This window comes from Megascapheus bottae, chromosome 15 (genome assembly GCF_031878675.1).
Source record: "Megascapheus bottae isolate mThoBot1 chromosome 15, mThoBot2.hap1, whole genome shotgun sequence".
NCBI classification, from domain to species: Eukaryota; Metazoa; Chordata; class Mammalia; order Rodentia; family Geomyidae; genus Megascapheus; species Megascapheus bottae.
In genome coordinates, this window is record NC_143523.1 from 23,702,593 (window position 1) to 23,717,101 (window position 14,509).

At 36.8% G+C, this 14,509-nt stretch overlaps 1 protein-coding gene across 1 annotated transcript in view; it reads left to right on the forward strand.

Annotated features, from left to right (window-relative positions):
- The window catches only part of Hpse2 (heparanase 2 (inactive)), a 413,903-nt gene that overhangs the window by 235,562 nt on the left and 163,832 nt on the right, over nucleotides 1-14,509 (forward strand). The window contains exons 4-5 of the mRNA XM_090346101.1: nucleotides 2,871-3,044; nucleotides 12,448-12,619. Of these exons, the coding sequence (XP_090202227.1) occupies nucleotides 2,871-3,044; nucleotides 12,448-12,619 (346 nt within the window). The remainder of the gene's footprint in view (nucleotides 1-2,870; nucleotides 3,045-12,447; nucleotides 12,620-14,509) is intronic.

The following is a 14,509-nucleotide window of genomic DNA, read 5'->3' on the forward strand; positions in this document are numbered from 1 at the left end:
AATCCTCTGGTGGAAAGAGTAAAAAGTTATATTTAAAGATCAGTCATATAGAACCTGATAGAAGACTATCCAAGGAAGATTATAAGTGTTAAGAAGCTGCTACATTGTTTTATACTCAAATGGATATACTTCTCGAATAAGCTCTAGAGAATATCTTTGACACTAGTAATCATTATTTTATACAGTGCTCCCTTTGATTTCTTTCAATTTCATATTAGATCACTCTTGTACAATGAAAAAAAAAAAAAGATTTTGGCCGGAGTTTGGCCTAGTGGTAGGTAGAGTGCTTGCCTAGCATGCACAAATACCCAGGTTCAATTCCTCCATACCACATACATAGAAAAAGAAAAGCCGGATGTAGTGCTGTGGCTCAAGTAGTAGAGCTCTAGCCTTGAGAAAGTCCAAGGAAAGTGCTCAGGCCCTGAGCTCAAGCCTAGGACTGGCAAAAAAAAAAAAATTAAAAAAAAAACAAAGATCTGGGCTATGGAAACTCTTCTGGGTAATTTGTGGAAGAATCTGAGATGTGGTAGAGGTTTTGAAGGATATGGTAAGATACAGTGTGAGCCTTAAGGGACTTCACAGAAGAGAGTGTGAACATTATTGTATGTGAAGCCTGTCGAATGCTAGGGTGATGGTTTAGCCCCAGAGATCCACCTCCTATCAAAAGTACTATTTTTCTGAAAATATGTTTTGTTTGACCAGTTTTCTTCACCTGTCTTTTCATGTGGTTTCATCTTCTTCTCAAAGAATACTAACTCTAATGAAATTGACTCCATTCTTTCCTCTTCACGGATTAGAAAAAACCTATAGAGTAAATACAACCTTTTTTGTTGTTGAGTCACTAGTTTAAGCCAAAAATGAGATACAATTTTTGTAAAGATAAGCTTTTTAATCTTCATTTAAATGAAAAGTATAAATTTGCTCTTATGTTATTTTGAATAAGAATAATGTATTCATAATGTTGAATAGTAATGCAGCTAAAACAATACATTAAATCATATAAGCAAAATAAAAGACTAAGTTGCAATTTTATGTCTTCAAACACCATTTCTTACTGGCATGTAGATAATTATAAAATGATCATACACTTACATTGTTTTTTTATTATCACTTTGATAAGCTATACATGCATTTTGACTTGGCTGTTTTAAAACTAAAAATAAATAGGTTTATCCCTTTAATCTGAGACTTAAGCCATTTGTTGATTTTGCCAAAGTACTTAATTCTGGGTAGATTATGAGATAGTTTACATGGATTTATTTTCAGCTTAAAGGAGAAAAGTTTTGTTCGGGTTTTTGATGCTGCTCAAAAATGTTTTCTTACATATATAACAAGATGAAAATTGTAGTCATAGGGCTGGGAGTTTGGCCTAGTGGTAGAGTAGTTGCCAGGCATGCACGAAGACCCAGGTGCGATTCCTCGGTACCACATACATAGAAAAAAGCCAGAAGTGGTGCTGAGGCTCAAGTGGTAGAGCTCTAACCTTGAGAAAGTCCAAGGACAGTGCTCAGGCCCTGAGCTCAAGCCCACGACTGGCAAAAAAAAAAAAAGAAAACTGTAGTCATAGACTCACACCAATATCCATGACCCCACTTTAAAAAACCAAATACCTACATCAAAATCTTTAATGGGGCAATTTGAGTAACTCTTCATCTCCTCTTAACCCTAGTATTTCATAGAAGCCATTTGAGACACTCTGCTCTGGGGTCTTAGATATTGAGTACTAGAAGAATGTGAACCTGTGCACATAATTATTAACCTATGGTATTTTTTACATGTGTAGTCATACCTTAGGAAACATTGCCTAAAAGAACAAGTAAAACCTATATTGTTAAAAAGAAATGAGAATAAGTAGAAGAAGGGTTAATAGAATAGAAAGTTCTGTTACCAAGAGAACTAATTGACATCATCAACAAGGAAGTCTTTTAGGGAAATAGGAAGGTTTAAACTAGAAATTATAAATGAGTTGTGGAGACTTTGAGCTAAGGAAGAAAGAGGTCTTGAAAATTTGCTATGGTTATTCAAGAAACTGGTTGGAGCCGGGCATTGGTGACTCACGCCTGTAATCCTAGCAATTTAGGAGGCTGAGATCTGAGATTGCAGTTCAAAGCCAGCCCAGCATGAAAGTCTGTGAGACTCTTATCTCCAATTAACCACCAGAAAAGTGGAAGTGGCACTGTGGCTCAAAGGGTAGGGTGGTAACCTTGAGCTGAAATGCTAGAGTTCAAACCCCATGACCAACCAAAAAAAAAAAAAAAAGAAAGAAAGAAAAAAAAACAAGGAAAGAAACTGGTTGGAATGAATAAGAGAAAAATCTAGAAAATGGTAAGCAACTATAGACATTGTAGTAATTCACATAAATGAAAGGGAGAGCAAGATAAGAATAGTGACAAAGAAGTGAAAGAATGGCATACAATGAGACCTATGGTTATAGAACTGATGATATCTGGGCTCAGTCTGATTATAAGCATATCTTTAATAATAGTTATGATATTTCTGTTCTCAGGAATATTAGAAACATGGACTTGAGTGAGATGATTTCGAAGACTTGATATACCGAATTCATTTGTAAAACTCACCAACCAGTCATTTTTCTTGACTTTGTGCCCAGACACGATTCTTGTCATGACATGGAGGAGCATCCATCTGACCCTCCATGGTCAGATCCTCTGAGTGTTCCAAAAAGTTAAGGATCTAGCTGCATGGTGATTTTTTCCCCAATTTTTAAATATCAGCAATTCAGTTTTTACTGCTTAGTATAATCCCTATTTACAGGAAGCTCATAGAAAGGCTTTTTATACTAATTAATACTTCCCATTTGGCTGAAATGTTGATTTGAAAGTTACAAGCCTTTCTCTGTTTCTTCCCAGCCAGGTCTCTAGACAAACTTTATAACTTCGCTGATTGCTCTGGACTCCACCTGATATTTGCGCTAAACGCTCTGCGTCGAAATCCCAATAACTCCTGGAACAGTTCTAGTGCCCTGAGTCTGTTGAAGTACAGTGCCAGCAAAAAGTATAACATTTCTTGGGAACTGGGCAATGGTAAGTAAATATATTTCCTCTGAATCGACAAGTTGAAGGGAGTGAAAAAAAATTGGTTTCCATCTCCAGGGCACTTAGCCAGGAAAACAGATGGGATGCTTGGCCACTGAGCCGGCTGTCCATAGGATCCAAGATCAAATAGAGGGCACTAGACTTAGCTAGTTTAATTTATACTTATATCTTGTCACCTCAATTTTTTTTCCAATGGAAATGCCACTGGAAATGGGGAGATATATAGTGACTCATGACTAATAAATCACTGTTAAGCCAGGTACAATGTCTGCACAGCCTGAATTTCATTGTACAGTATGTGTTTTAAGAATCATTGGTCTATATGAATCAGTGCATATAGAATAATTCAAAAGAACATTGGCCTAACATAGTTTTGGAGAACACATCATTGTATACTCATACATGGATTTATTGCATTCTGGGATTTGAAGTTCTCATAATAATATGGCAAAGAAAGAGGGTCTTGTGAGAAATAGCAGTTAGTTGGAATCTTCTTCCCTCGTCTTTTTTTTTTTTCTCTTTTCTTTTTTTCTTCTTTCTTTTCCTCAGGTCGGGGAATCTAAAGGCGAGTTAAAGAGTGCTAGAGTTTCTGCTGAGCTGGAAAACCACATGGTCTGTCTTTGCTCTGGCTTTGTTTCCTAACTAAAACATTTTTTTTTGTAAAATAAAAAATCGATAAGTAAAAGATAAGCCTAAAACAATTCAAACCAAAACAGGTGATTGGTAGGAATAATTCCTCCAGAGTTTGATTGGTGGAATTTCTGAGTTACCTGACATAAATCTTCATCTGGTGCAATTGAACTGATCTGGTGGCGTGAGAATGGCAGGGAGAGGTTAGGGAGATGTACACATATTTCTCTATTGTAATTATTAAGAGCTTGCCGCATTCCCTTCATCTTTTTTCCTCAAACCATTGTGAATACTTCAGAGAGGGAGCCAGTTATATTAAAATCATGTTGTTTAGTCATCTGGAGTGAGCAGACACAGAATGATCCTCATCTTTATCCTAGGAAGTGTCTCTTCAGGACTTTACAAAGTAAAAAGTGAATGGGAAGCACAGAAATAAATAGTGGGACAAATGGTAAACTAATTCAACAGGGGTATGAATGTGGAGGGGGTCGGGAGGGAAAAAACTGGGCGTAAAGAAGGGAAAAGGTGACAATATTAAAAAAAAGTCATTCGTGAAGAGGGAAAATGTACAGTTACCGATAAGAAAACAGTGATAGGAATAAGAAGAGATGGAAAAAGAATGAAATTCATGAATTTAGAAATTCAGTGATGTACAAAGTATTGGTAAGGTTTCTGCAAGCATTTCTACAGATGATTTTTGAGATGCAGGAAGTCTAAATGATGTCCTCTCTTTTCTTTTAAAAGTGTTTGTAGCTGGGCATGGTGGCTCACACCAGTTACTCCTAGCCACTCAGTAGGCTGAGATCTGAGGATCACGGTTCAAAGCCAGCCTGGGCACAAAAGTTTGTGAGACTCTGATCTCCAATTAACCACCAGAAAACTGGAAGCGGCATTGTGGCTCAAGGGTTAGGTTGGTAGCCTTGAGCTGAAGAGCTCAGGGACAGCAGCCAGGCCCAGAGTTCAAGTCCCACAATTGACCAAAAAAAAAGTATACACACACACACACACACACACACACACACACACACACACACACAAACATACATGACTTTAATGAATGATCACACCTTGAAGTACCTTTTAGAGATGGAATAAGAATTATTTTGCTGTTTCTTTTCATTTGTTTTACAACTACAAATGTTTTCTCTTGGGTTAGAATCATTTCTTTAAAAAAATTTTTTTATTGTATACAGAGATTACAGTTACATTTGCCAGTTACATTTGTCAGGTAGTAGGTACATTACTTCTCACCCATTGATACCCCTTCTCATGTTTTTGTCCCCATTTCCCTCCTCTAAACCCCTCCCAATCATCTTATTTACCCCCTCTTCCTTTTCCTATTTCAAATGAACAAATAAACATATATACAATATATGAGGTAACAAAGTCAGATACAATAACAATATGAGATTAACCAAAGGGTAAAAATAGATAACCAGTATATTTTTTTCTCATGAATTTTCTGTTGTATCTACTCAGCCCCTTTCCTTCAGGAAAAAAAAAATGCATGGTCATCTTAGATTTGTTTTTCCAGTTTTCTTGCCATTTGCTTCTTTGTAACCTTATCTCTTTGGACTGGGATAATAGTTTAATCAGCATCTCTATCTTTAGAGAGGAACAATAGACCTAGTCATTTGTCATCACTCATTCTTCCCCATTCCCACACCCTGTTAACAAGAATTTTATCTCCAGAGTAAATCTTGTATTCAAAAAAACCAATGCAGACTTTTTTTTATTGTTTCTTACCAAAGTGGCTAAAGTTCAAGGGACTCACATACATTTTTCCCCTTTGAAATCAGTGAATACTGAGGGCTACCAATTAGTAATATAAGGCATACAAAATACCAAGAGAGGAAGATTAAGAATATTTACGATGTCAACGTCTATGAAAAGAAGAATTTCTTCAGACAATTTTATTCTGTACTATACAGGGTTTCCCTAAATGTCCATAAATTGTAAAGTCTAGAACATATTAGAGCTGGGTGATGATTGTAATGTTTTATAACTTTATTAATCATTGGTGAGTTAAAAGTAAATGAAACAAGCATTTTGAAGTTGAAACTCCAATGTTGGAAATATATAGGAATTTGAGTCTAACTCTAGTCCAGAGACGTGGTGAAATTTTTTATTTGTTTTCTCAAGAAGGCTATTCTTAATGAGAACAATTTCCTTCAGGGGTTAGAGTGTGACTTTATTCGTAGAGAACTAACGAATGTGCAAAAGTGTTAGGTACTGAGTTTGTGTCCTAGTCTTGGATTTAAAAAAATTACCTTAAGATAATGCAGTAGCTATACTACATTATTAATTATAAATTTACTTCCTAAGTAGATCTTCCCACTTCTGCGAATGAATGAACTACCTTTAATTGATTGTTGAATCAGTGTCATATGTCCACAGCCTTGCTGGATCCATTATTGTCCTCTGTATTTGGTTACAGAATTCAGTTTCCTGGAGCCTATCTATTGAGTGATTTGACAAATTTCAACTTCTGACTTTAAAAAGTTTAACCCTTTAGATATGATTATTTTGGAAGACTCAGTGATTATTATTCACCCACAAAACATTCATTAAACTTTCAACTTACAATTGTATAGATACTAATATATAAATATACATTCATACATTTAGAAGTTATATTTTTCTATATATATGTGTACGTGTATATATGTGTATATAATCAGTAATATTCGTGTGAAACCTAAACCTAAAGTTAAACCTTAGTCTTCAAAAACATTGCCAATTAATTATGAGGGTCCAGGAGTTTGGCCTAGTGGTAAGACTGTTGGCCTAGCATGCACAAAGACCCAGGTTCAATTCCTGTACCACACATATAGAAAAAGCCAGAAGTGATGCTGTAGCTCAAGTGGCAGAGCTCTAGCCTTAGCAAAAAGTGTCCAAGGACAGTGAGTTCAAGCCCCAGGACTGGCAAAAAAAATTAAATAAATAAAAATAATAAAATAAAATAAATTATGAGCCTGGGCCTCAGCTCAGAGCTTTAGAGAATTGCATTTGGCAGGAGATAGATTAAGTATTTAGGTGAGAAGGAGAGGGAGTGGGAGAGGGAAAATGTAGAACAGCATAATTCCTTTATTTTCTCCTTTCCTTTTCCTTATCTGCTTCCTACCTTTTACCTTCTGCCTCTCTCCTTTTCCAGACACTCACATCCAAATGAATACTGTAATGGTATTTAATCAATATTGTATTTAATATATTGTGTGCTCCTGTTGTGCAAAACAGTGTGCTGAGTATAATAAGGTAGAAATGGAAGGATATCCTTGAACTCTGAGATGGTTAATCTGTATGTGTGTGTGTGGTACTGGGGCTCGAATTTAGGGCCTTAGGAACCACTGAAACCTGGGCAGCTTCTCTCTCCCTTCTCCTCTCCCCCTTCCCCTTTCCCTCTCCTATTTCTTCTTCCCCTCCCCCTTCCCCCCTCTCACCCTCCCCCTCTCCTCCTTTACCCCCCTTCTCCTCCTCTCACCTCCCTCTCCCCTCCTCCTTCCTTTTCTCTCCTTCTCCCTCTCCCCTTCCCTCTCTCCCTCCATTTCCTCTTCCCTCTTCCTCTCCCTCTTCCTCCCTCGTTCTTTCCTGGCCACCATGAAGTGAGAACACTCTGCAGCATGCTCCTGTGCTATAATATTCTGCCTCACCTCAGGCTCAAAGTAATAGCAGTTGGCTAATAATAAACTTGAAACCTCTGAAACTGTAAACCAAACTAAATCTTTTCTTCCTCTTAAATTGTTTCTGTCAGGCATTTGTCACAGTGACAAGAAACTGATTAACACAAGCTCTTGCCAGGCCTGCTTCTATATAGCTTCATAGAGAACACTGGAACAGAGTGACATACTGAACCAAGACTTCTTGGTTTCCAGGAGTTTCTTGCCTGAAGCAATGGGAAAGATAAACTTATACTAATGAGCTATTAAGTCATCCTAGATCTAAGCTTCCAAGTTGTTAAATTCTAAAACTGGAGAGACTCTATAAACTGAAAGGTTTAAATTATAAATCATAGAAGTTGTTAAGTCAACAAACAATATGTGCGAAATGTGAAATGTAAATTGAAAAAACTCATTGATAAATACAACATTTACTTTTGTAAGCACTTAATTAGCCTTGATTAATAAGGGAAAGCAGTGATGTTTGAAGTGCATTATTTGAGTTAATTATTGTAGTGGAGAACCACACATCACTTAAATTCTGGTTAGTTTCCTGGAGAGTCAAAGGAAGCTCTTGTGGGAAAACTTGTTGCCTGTGTGTAAGTTGGGATGAATCATTGATATAATCAGTGGCTTCATTTGTCTTGTTCTAACTGACAGAGCCATTGTTGTGGTTTGATGGATACTTCAAGAAATATAACAAACAATTTTCCTTCTATTCATTTCTCAAAACACCTGCCTTGTTTGCTCACAACAGGGTACTATGAAAGAGAGCACATCTAATTAACATGATCTAATAGCATGCTTGCCTGTTATTCTCAAATACGTTAAAAAAAACTTCAATAACCTGTAAAAGCAAAGACTGAATCTATAGCTACACCAGTCACCTCAATGATATGAGCTCGGTATATTAGGTTGGCAAGGGGCTAAAACATGTTTTGGATAATTTTTGGGTTGGGACTCAGAGTATTGAACATGCACTAGCGGGAACAGTTCACACAAAATGAAGCCAAATTTCACATCTCTGGAGAAAGCCTGTGAGCCATACTCGTGGACATACATTTGATGGAGAATAAATCAATATACCAGAAAAGATACCTGCATAACCACGCTGGTTGCAGCTAAGTTCATACCATTGAAAATATGGACTCAACCAATGTACCCAGTAGCCAATGGATGAATAAAGAAAATCTGAGGTAGATAGACACACACACACACACACACACACACACACACACACACACACACACGGAGACAAATGTGTTATATATTAGAATATTATGTAGCCATAAAGGAAATTGTGTGAAATTATGTCATCTGCAGGAAAATGTATGGATCTGGCAATCATCAAATTGAATGTTATGAGCCAAAATAAAAAGTCAAAAATGACACGTTTCCAATCAGTTGTGCAGTAGAGACCTAAAATAGTGATGATGAGGGTAACAGTAATTGTAACATTGTAATGAGGCATGGATGTGAATGGAGAACTGTCTAGGAACAGGTCAGTTATGGGAGGGAAAGAAGGATGAGGCAGGGTAAAGAGGATCTAAGGACATTGCATACATGCATGTATGAATTCATGTATGATGGATACATATATGTATGAATACATATGCAAATTTAGCATAATGATATCCACCAAATGCTTTTTGAAAAGAGGGGGTAGGAAGAAGGAAAAGAAAAAGAATATGATGTAGGAGCGAATCTTTTTCTTTTTGCAAGTCTTGGGGCTTGAACTCAGGGCCTGAGCACTGTCCTTAAGCTTTCTCAAGGCTAGAGCTCTACCATTTGAGGCACAGCAGCACTTCTGGCTTTTTCCATGTATGTGGTACTGAGGAATCGAACCTAGGTCTTCATGCATACCAGGCAGGCACTCTCTTAGTAGGCAACACTCCTGGGCTGGGGTGAATCTTTTCCTAAGTGCCTAGGTGCATGTACGGAAATATCTCTAAGAAGCTCCTTATTTGACAAAAGTTAGTTAACTCAAAAATAAATTTTAAATAAAATTCATTCTCCCACCCAGATTTCCTAGCAATAAAATTAATTTTAAAGACTTTTGAGCTATTATTGTAACTATGCGACATCACAAAAAGGTAAAAACATACATACAGAATCACTCAACAGACATTTCTTATGGGAGGGATTGAGAGAGGAACAAATATGGGCCACATGTGGGCTGCTTGTATTGATCAACTTGTTCTGAGTGGTATTGCCACTGTAAATGTATAACATTATGCGCCTTGCAAAGCCTCTACTAGGATATAATACATAAAGCACAGTGTGATGTAAGCTGTAGACTTCAGTTCCAGAGAATTAAATTTTATAGATATTATTATAGTAATGTCTCAGTATTGACTTATCAATCATAACAGATATTTCACACGAGTAGAATCCTATTCAGAAAGTCATTGGTTATATCTTAAAATGTTTTTCCTATACTTTTCAAGGAGTTTCAAAGATTTAGGTCCTAAATTAAAGTCTTTTATCTGTTTTGAAATGATTATTATGTAAGATAAGGGACAGACATCTGGTTTTGATCTTCTACATGTGGCTATCCAGTTTTCCCAGCACCATTTTTAGAAGAGGCTGTCTTTTCTCTAGCATATTTTTGGGGGGCATCATTCTTGAGAATCATGGAGCTATGGTTGTGTTCTCAACTCACTCCCCTAGGTCTTTGTATTTATGTTTGTGCAAGTACCATGTTGCTTTGTTGTTGTGTAATAATACACTTTGAAATCTGAAATGGTGACATCTCCAATATGTCTTTTTCTTCAGAAGTATTTTGCTTAGTTGGGGTCATTTGTGCTATATAAATATAGGATTTTTCTATCAAATTACAGTATTATCATACCCTATTTAGAGAGTAGTGCTAGTTAAATTTTTTTTAATATTTTATTTTTTTATTTTTTCATATATTTTTATTGTAATTAATAGAAGGGTTACATGATATTTGCCAGATAGATGGTGCATTAATTCCCATACATTGATACCCTTTCACATGTCTTGGTCCCCATTTCCCTCCCCCCTCCCCCCACTCCTCATCTTGTTTTCCCCCCTTCCCTATCCAATTTCAAATAACCAAATACAAATATATCCAATATATCATGTAACAAAGTGAGATACTGTAACAATATGAGATAACCAAGGGACAGCAAAAGAGATGAGAGATAACATAGTACCTTAAGAACAACAATCATTCATTATATAGCTTATGTTTCTATATCCTAGAGATCCTTTCATTTTTGCTAGGAGAATCTTAGATGTATACTAATTTTTATAAATGAGGGAAACCATTGAGCCTAAGTTCCTTTGAGTCTGGCTTACTTCACTTAATATGATCTTTTCTAAGTCTTTCCATTTCCTAACAAATGGGGCAATGTCATTCTTTCTGACAGCAGCGTAGAATTCCATTGTGTACAAATACCACATCTTGTTGATCCACTCATCAACTGAGGGACATCTGGGTTGGTTCCATATATTTGCTATGGTAAATAGTGCTGCAAATTTTATAGTTAATACTAACTTAACTTCATATAGAAACTTTCTCAATATGGTTCTTTCAGAATCCCATTGGTCTCTGTTGTTTCTACTAATCTCATCGAAGTCTCTTATGGCTAGTTCTTCTCAGTTCCACAATTTCCATTTGACACTATTTTTATGGTTTCTCTTTATTCCTATCTGCCACTTCAACAGCACTAAACTTCATTAATTGTTTATTCCTTCTTTTAGTGCTTTGAAGGCATTCATTATAGTAATTTTGAAGTCCTCTGTAAAGTCTAATAATAAACTGTCCCAAGGGAGTTTCTATTGACTATTTTCACCATTTGAGTCTGGATTACACATTCTTATTTCATTGCATGCCTCATAATTTTTTTTTGTTCTTGAAAATTCTATATTTTAAAGGGCTGAATTCCAGTGAAAGAAGGGGTGATATTGTCCAAAAAGAAATAATTTTTTACCTGACTTGTGTAACTATAACCTCTCTATACATCACCTCCATAGTAACAACTTAGAATATTTTTTTTTGGTGGGTCATGGGACTTGAACTTGGCCTAGGTGCTGTCCCTAAGCTCTTCAGCTCATGGCTACCACCCTACCCATGAGCCAAGCCCCACTTCCCATTTTCTAGAGGTTAATTGGAGATAAGAGTCTCAGATCCTTTTGTGACTTTGAACCTTGATCCTCAGATCTCAGCCTCCTGAGTAGCTAGGATTACAGGCATGAGCCATGGTGCCCGGCTACAACTTAGAATTTTTGAAAAAGAAAGGGCTGAGTTCCTTATTGTAATCGCAGCAGTTGTTTTCAAAATATTTATGCACATTTTTGGACTGAAGGTGGGGGGAGGGGGCGGGGAAGGTTTTACTCAAAAGTATTTTACTATTTACCTTAAAATAAACATTCAGGTTTTATTTTTCTAATTTTTGATACAGTGGCTATCTTTATGAAGGTTTTCCTTGCCATTTTATTATTTTTTTAGGCTTTGCCAAAACAAATATCCATAAACCGAAGGGCTTTAAACAATAGATATGTACTCCTCATTGTTCAGGAGGCCAGAGTTTGAAATCAGCACATCAACAGATTTGGTTCTGGATGTTCTGAAGGAGTATTTTCCATGCCTCTCTCCTAGCTTCCAAGTAGCTGCCAGAAACCCTGAACAGAAAAACATCTTTTCATTCTTCTGATTTTCCATCACATAGCCTTCTTGCCTGTGTGTCCCTGTATCTGTTTTAAAAGACAGCAGTCCTTAAGTTTAGGGCCTATTGAATTGAGTTTCAGCTCGTTATACTGTTATCTGTAAGTACCTATCTCCAAATAAGGTCAAATTCTGAGGTTCTAGTAGATGTACATTTTAGGGGGTACTATTCACCCCAACATACTATATTTTATAAAATATCACCTGAAAACAATATGAGGATTGGTGATCTTTTTGTCTTTTCTGTTTTTAAGAGTAGTGTGAAAATACTGATGACCTGCTTTTTGGGGGTAATTCCTCAATTTAAGATCATCTATACATCCTGTTGGATTAATGCTGTTAAGGAGAAGACAGGGATCTCTGGCAGAAACTCACCCTTCTCAATTCTAATTCAATGTCTATTTTAATCTAGAGCCAAATAACTATCGGATGATGCATGGCCGCGCAGTAAATGGCAGCCAGTTGGGAAAGGATTACATCCAGCTGAAGAGCCTGTTGCAGCCCATCAGGATTTATTCCAGAGCCAGCTTGTATGGTCCTAATATTGGGCGACCCAGAAAGAACGTCATTGCTCTGCTAGATGGGTAGGTGAGATTATTTAGCTGTTTCTATGGCATTATCCATTGAATGTAATGACATAAAATATTTGCAGGTTTTTGTCTTTGTTTTTGCCAGTCCTGGGGCTTGAACTTAAGGCCTGGGCATGGTCCTTGAGCTTTCTCAAGGCTAGCACTCTACCACTTGAGCCACAGTGCCACTTCCCCCTTTTTCTGGAACCAAGATATCAAATCTGGGTTGTTTCTTTTTTCTCTGTTTATTTTCAAATTTCAGAATAAAGGAAGGCCTTTTTCCATAGTGTCCTATCCCTTTCTAAATTAGAAATTCTTCATCCAACAATGAAAGAACCCATCTTTGTAGGCCCCTCCTAGTCAAAAGAGGGTAGTGGGTGAAGAGACATATACCAGTCTCTAGGATGGTTTGGGGGGATGCATTTTTATTTATTTTTTTCAAAAAACACATTGTAAGGCATTAAAGCATTTCATAGCATCTTTTATAGTTTTTAAATGGGAAAAGATCGAGAAACACTAAACTATTTGTATGTTAAACCACAACTGAGCAGATAGGTGCCTTAGCAAATAGAATGCTAGAGAATTGCTTCTCTCTGTCTTATTGAATTTTGACTGAATTGGACCACCGTTTTGTAAGCATAGATACAGACGAGACATGCTATGCTAAACAGTTAAATGCCTTCAGACTTCATCCTCCTACTGGTAGACCAGGCTCAAATGGGAGAATGGAGTCGTCCATGCAGATTGTGTGTCATTACACAGGGACAGAGGAAATGCCTGAGCATAAATTTGTCATCAGAAAGAAGACAAAATAACCATTAAAGGGAGCCGTAACTGGGTAAGGAAGATAGTTATGTTGAATGCAAGGTCCAATGTGGAGATGTAAGTGTAGCAGGAAAAGTAGAAATGATGGGAGTTTCAAAGACTGATCTAGAACACAGTACCCTGGGTACCAAGGCATACATTATGTGAGGCATCTACCTTGTCATAGTCTGGAACAGTAATGATGATTGCTACAAATTCGCAGAGGAATAAGATATTTTAAGATTTTTTTTCAAGTAGAGTGCACAAGTCAAGAGATGATAGAGGAATTCCATGCAAGCATGAGATCTGCAGAAAAGTGATTTATCTCCTGAATGTCCATTATGTCTTGATGATTCTTTTTTTTTTTTTTTTTTTGCCAGTCCTGGGCTTGAGCTCAGGACCTGAGCACTGTCCTTGGACTTTCTCAAGGCCAGACCTCTACCACTTGAGCCTCAGCACCACTTCTGGCTTTTTTTTTTTCTATGTATGTGGTACCAAGGAATCGAACCCGGGTCTTCATGCATGTTAGGCAAGCACTTTAACCACTAGGCCAAACTCCCGGCCCGTCTTGATGATTCTTATTGCTCCTCCTTTTTCTGGTACTTAGTCTCCATCTAGGCTTATGGACATAGGCAATTTTCTCTTTTATATGTTACTGACTCTTATTTTAACGTGTGCTCTTTTTCCACTCTTCTTTTTCCTCCTGTTCTCTATCAGGAGCACTTTACCCCTTTATTTCATGAAAAATTTTCATGTCCTTCACCCCTATTCAAAATGTAGCTATGAGATTTTCTTTGTATACCGAATTCTGAAATTAGTGTATACAGGATGGGAAGAAGGAGATGGAGAGGTAGAGTTTCCTTATTCTTATTATAATTAGTGGATGAAGATCACAGGTATTGAACTTAGTCATTTTTCATCGACTAATAAACAAAGAAAGCTAATATATAAATGTACCATTTTAGTCCACATAGTTGTTATTGTAGATTGTTTTTTACTGTAATGATTTGATTAATACATTCTTATATGATCAGCAATGATCTTTCACTAGCATGGCATAGGGTCAACCATTTATTCATTATGCAGCTGTTTCCTAAGCAA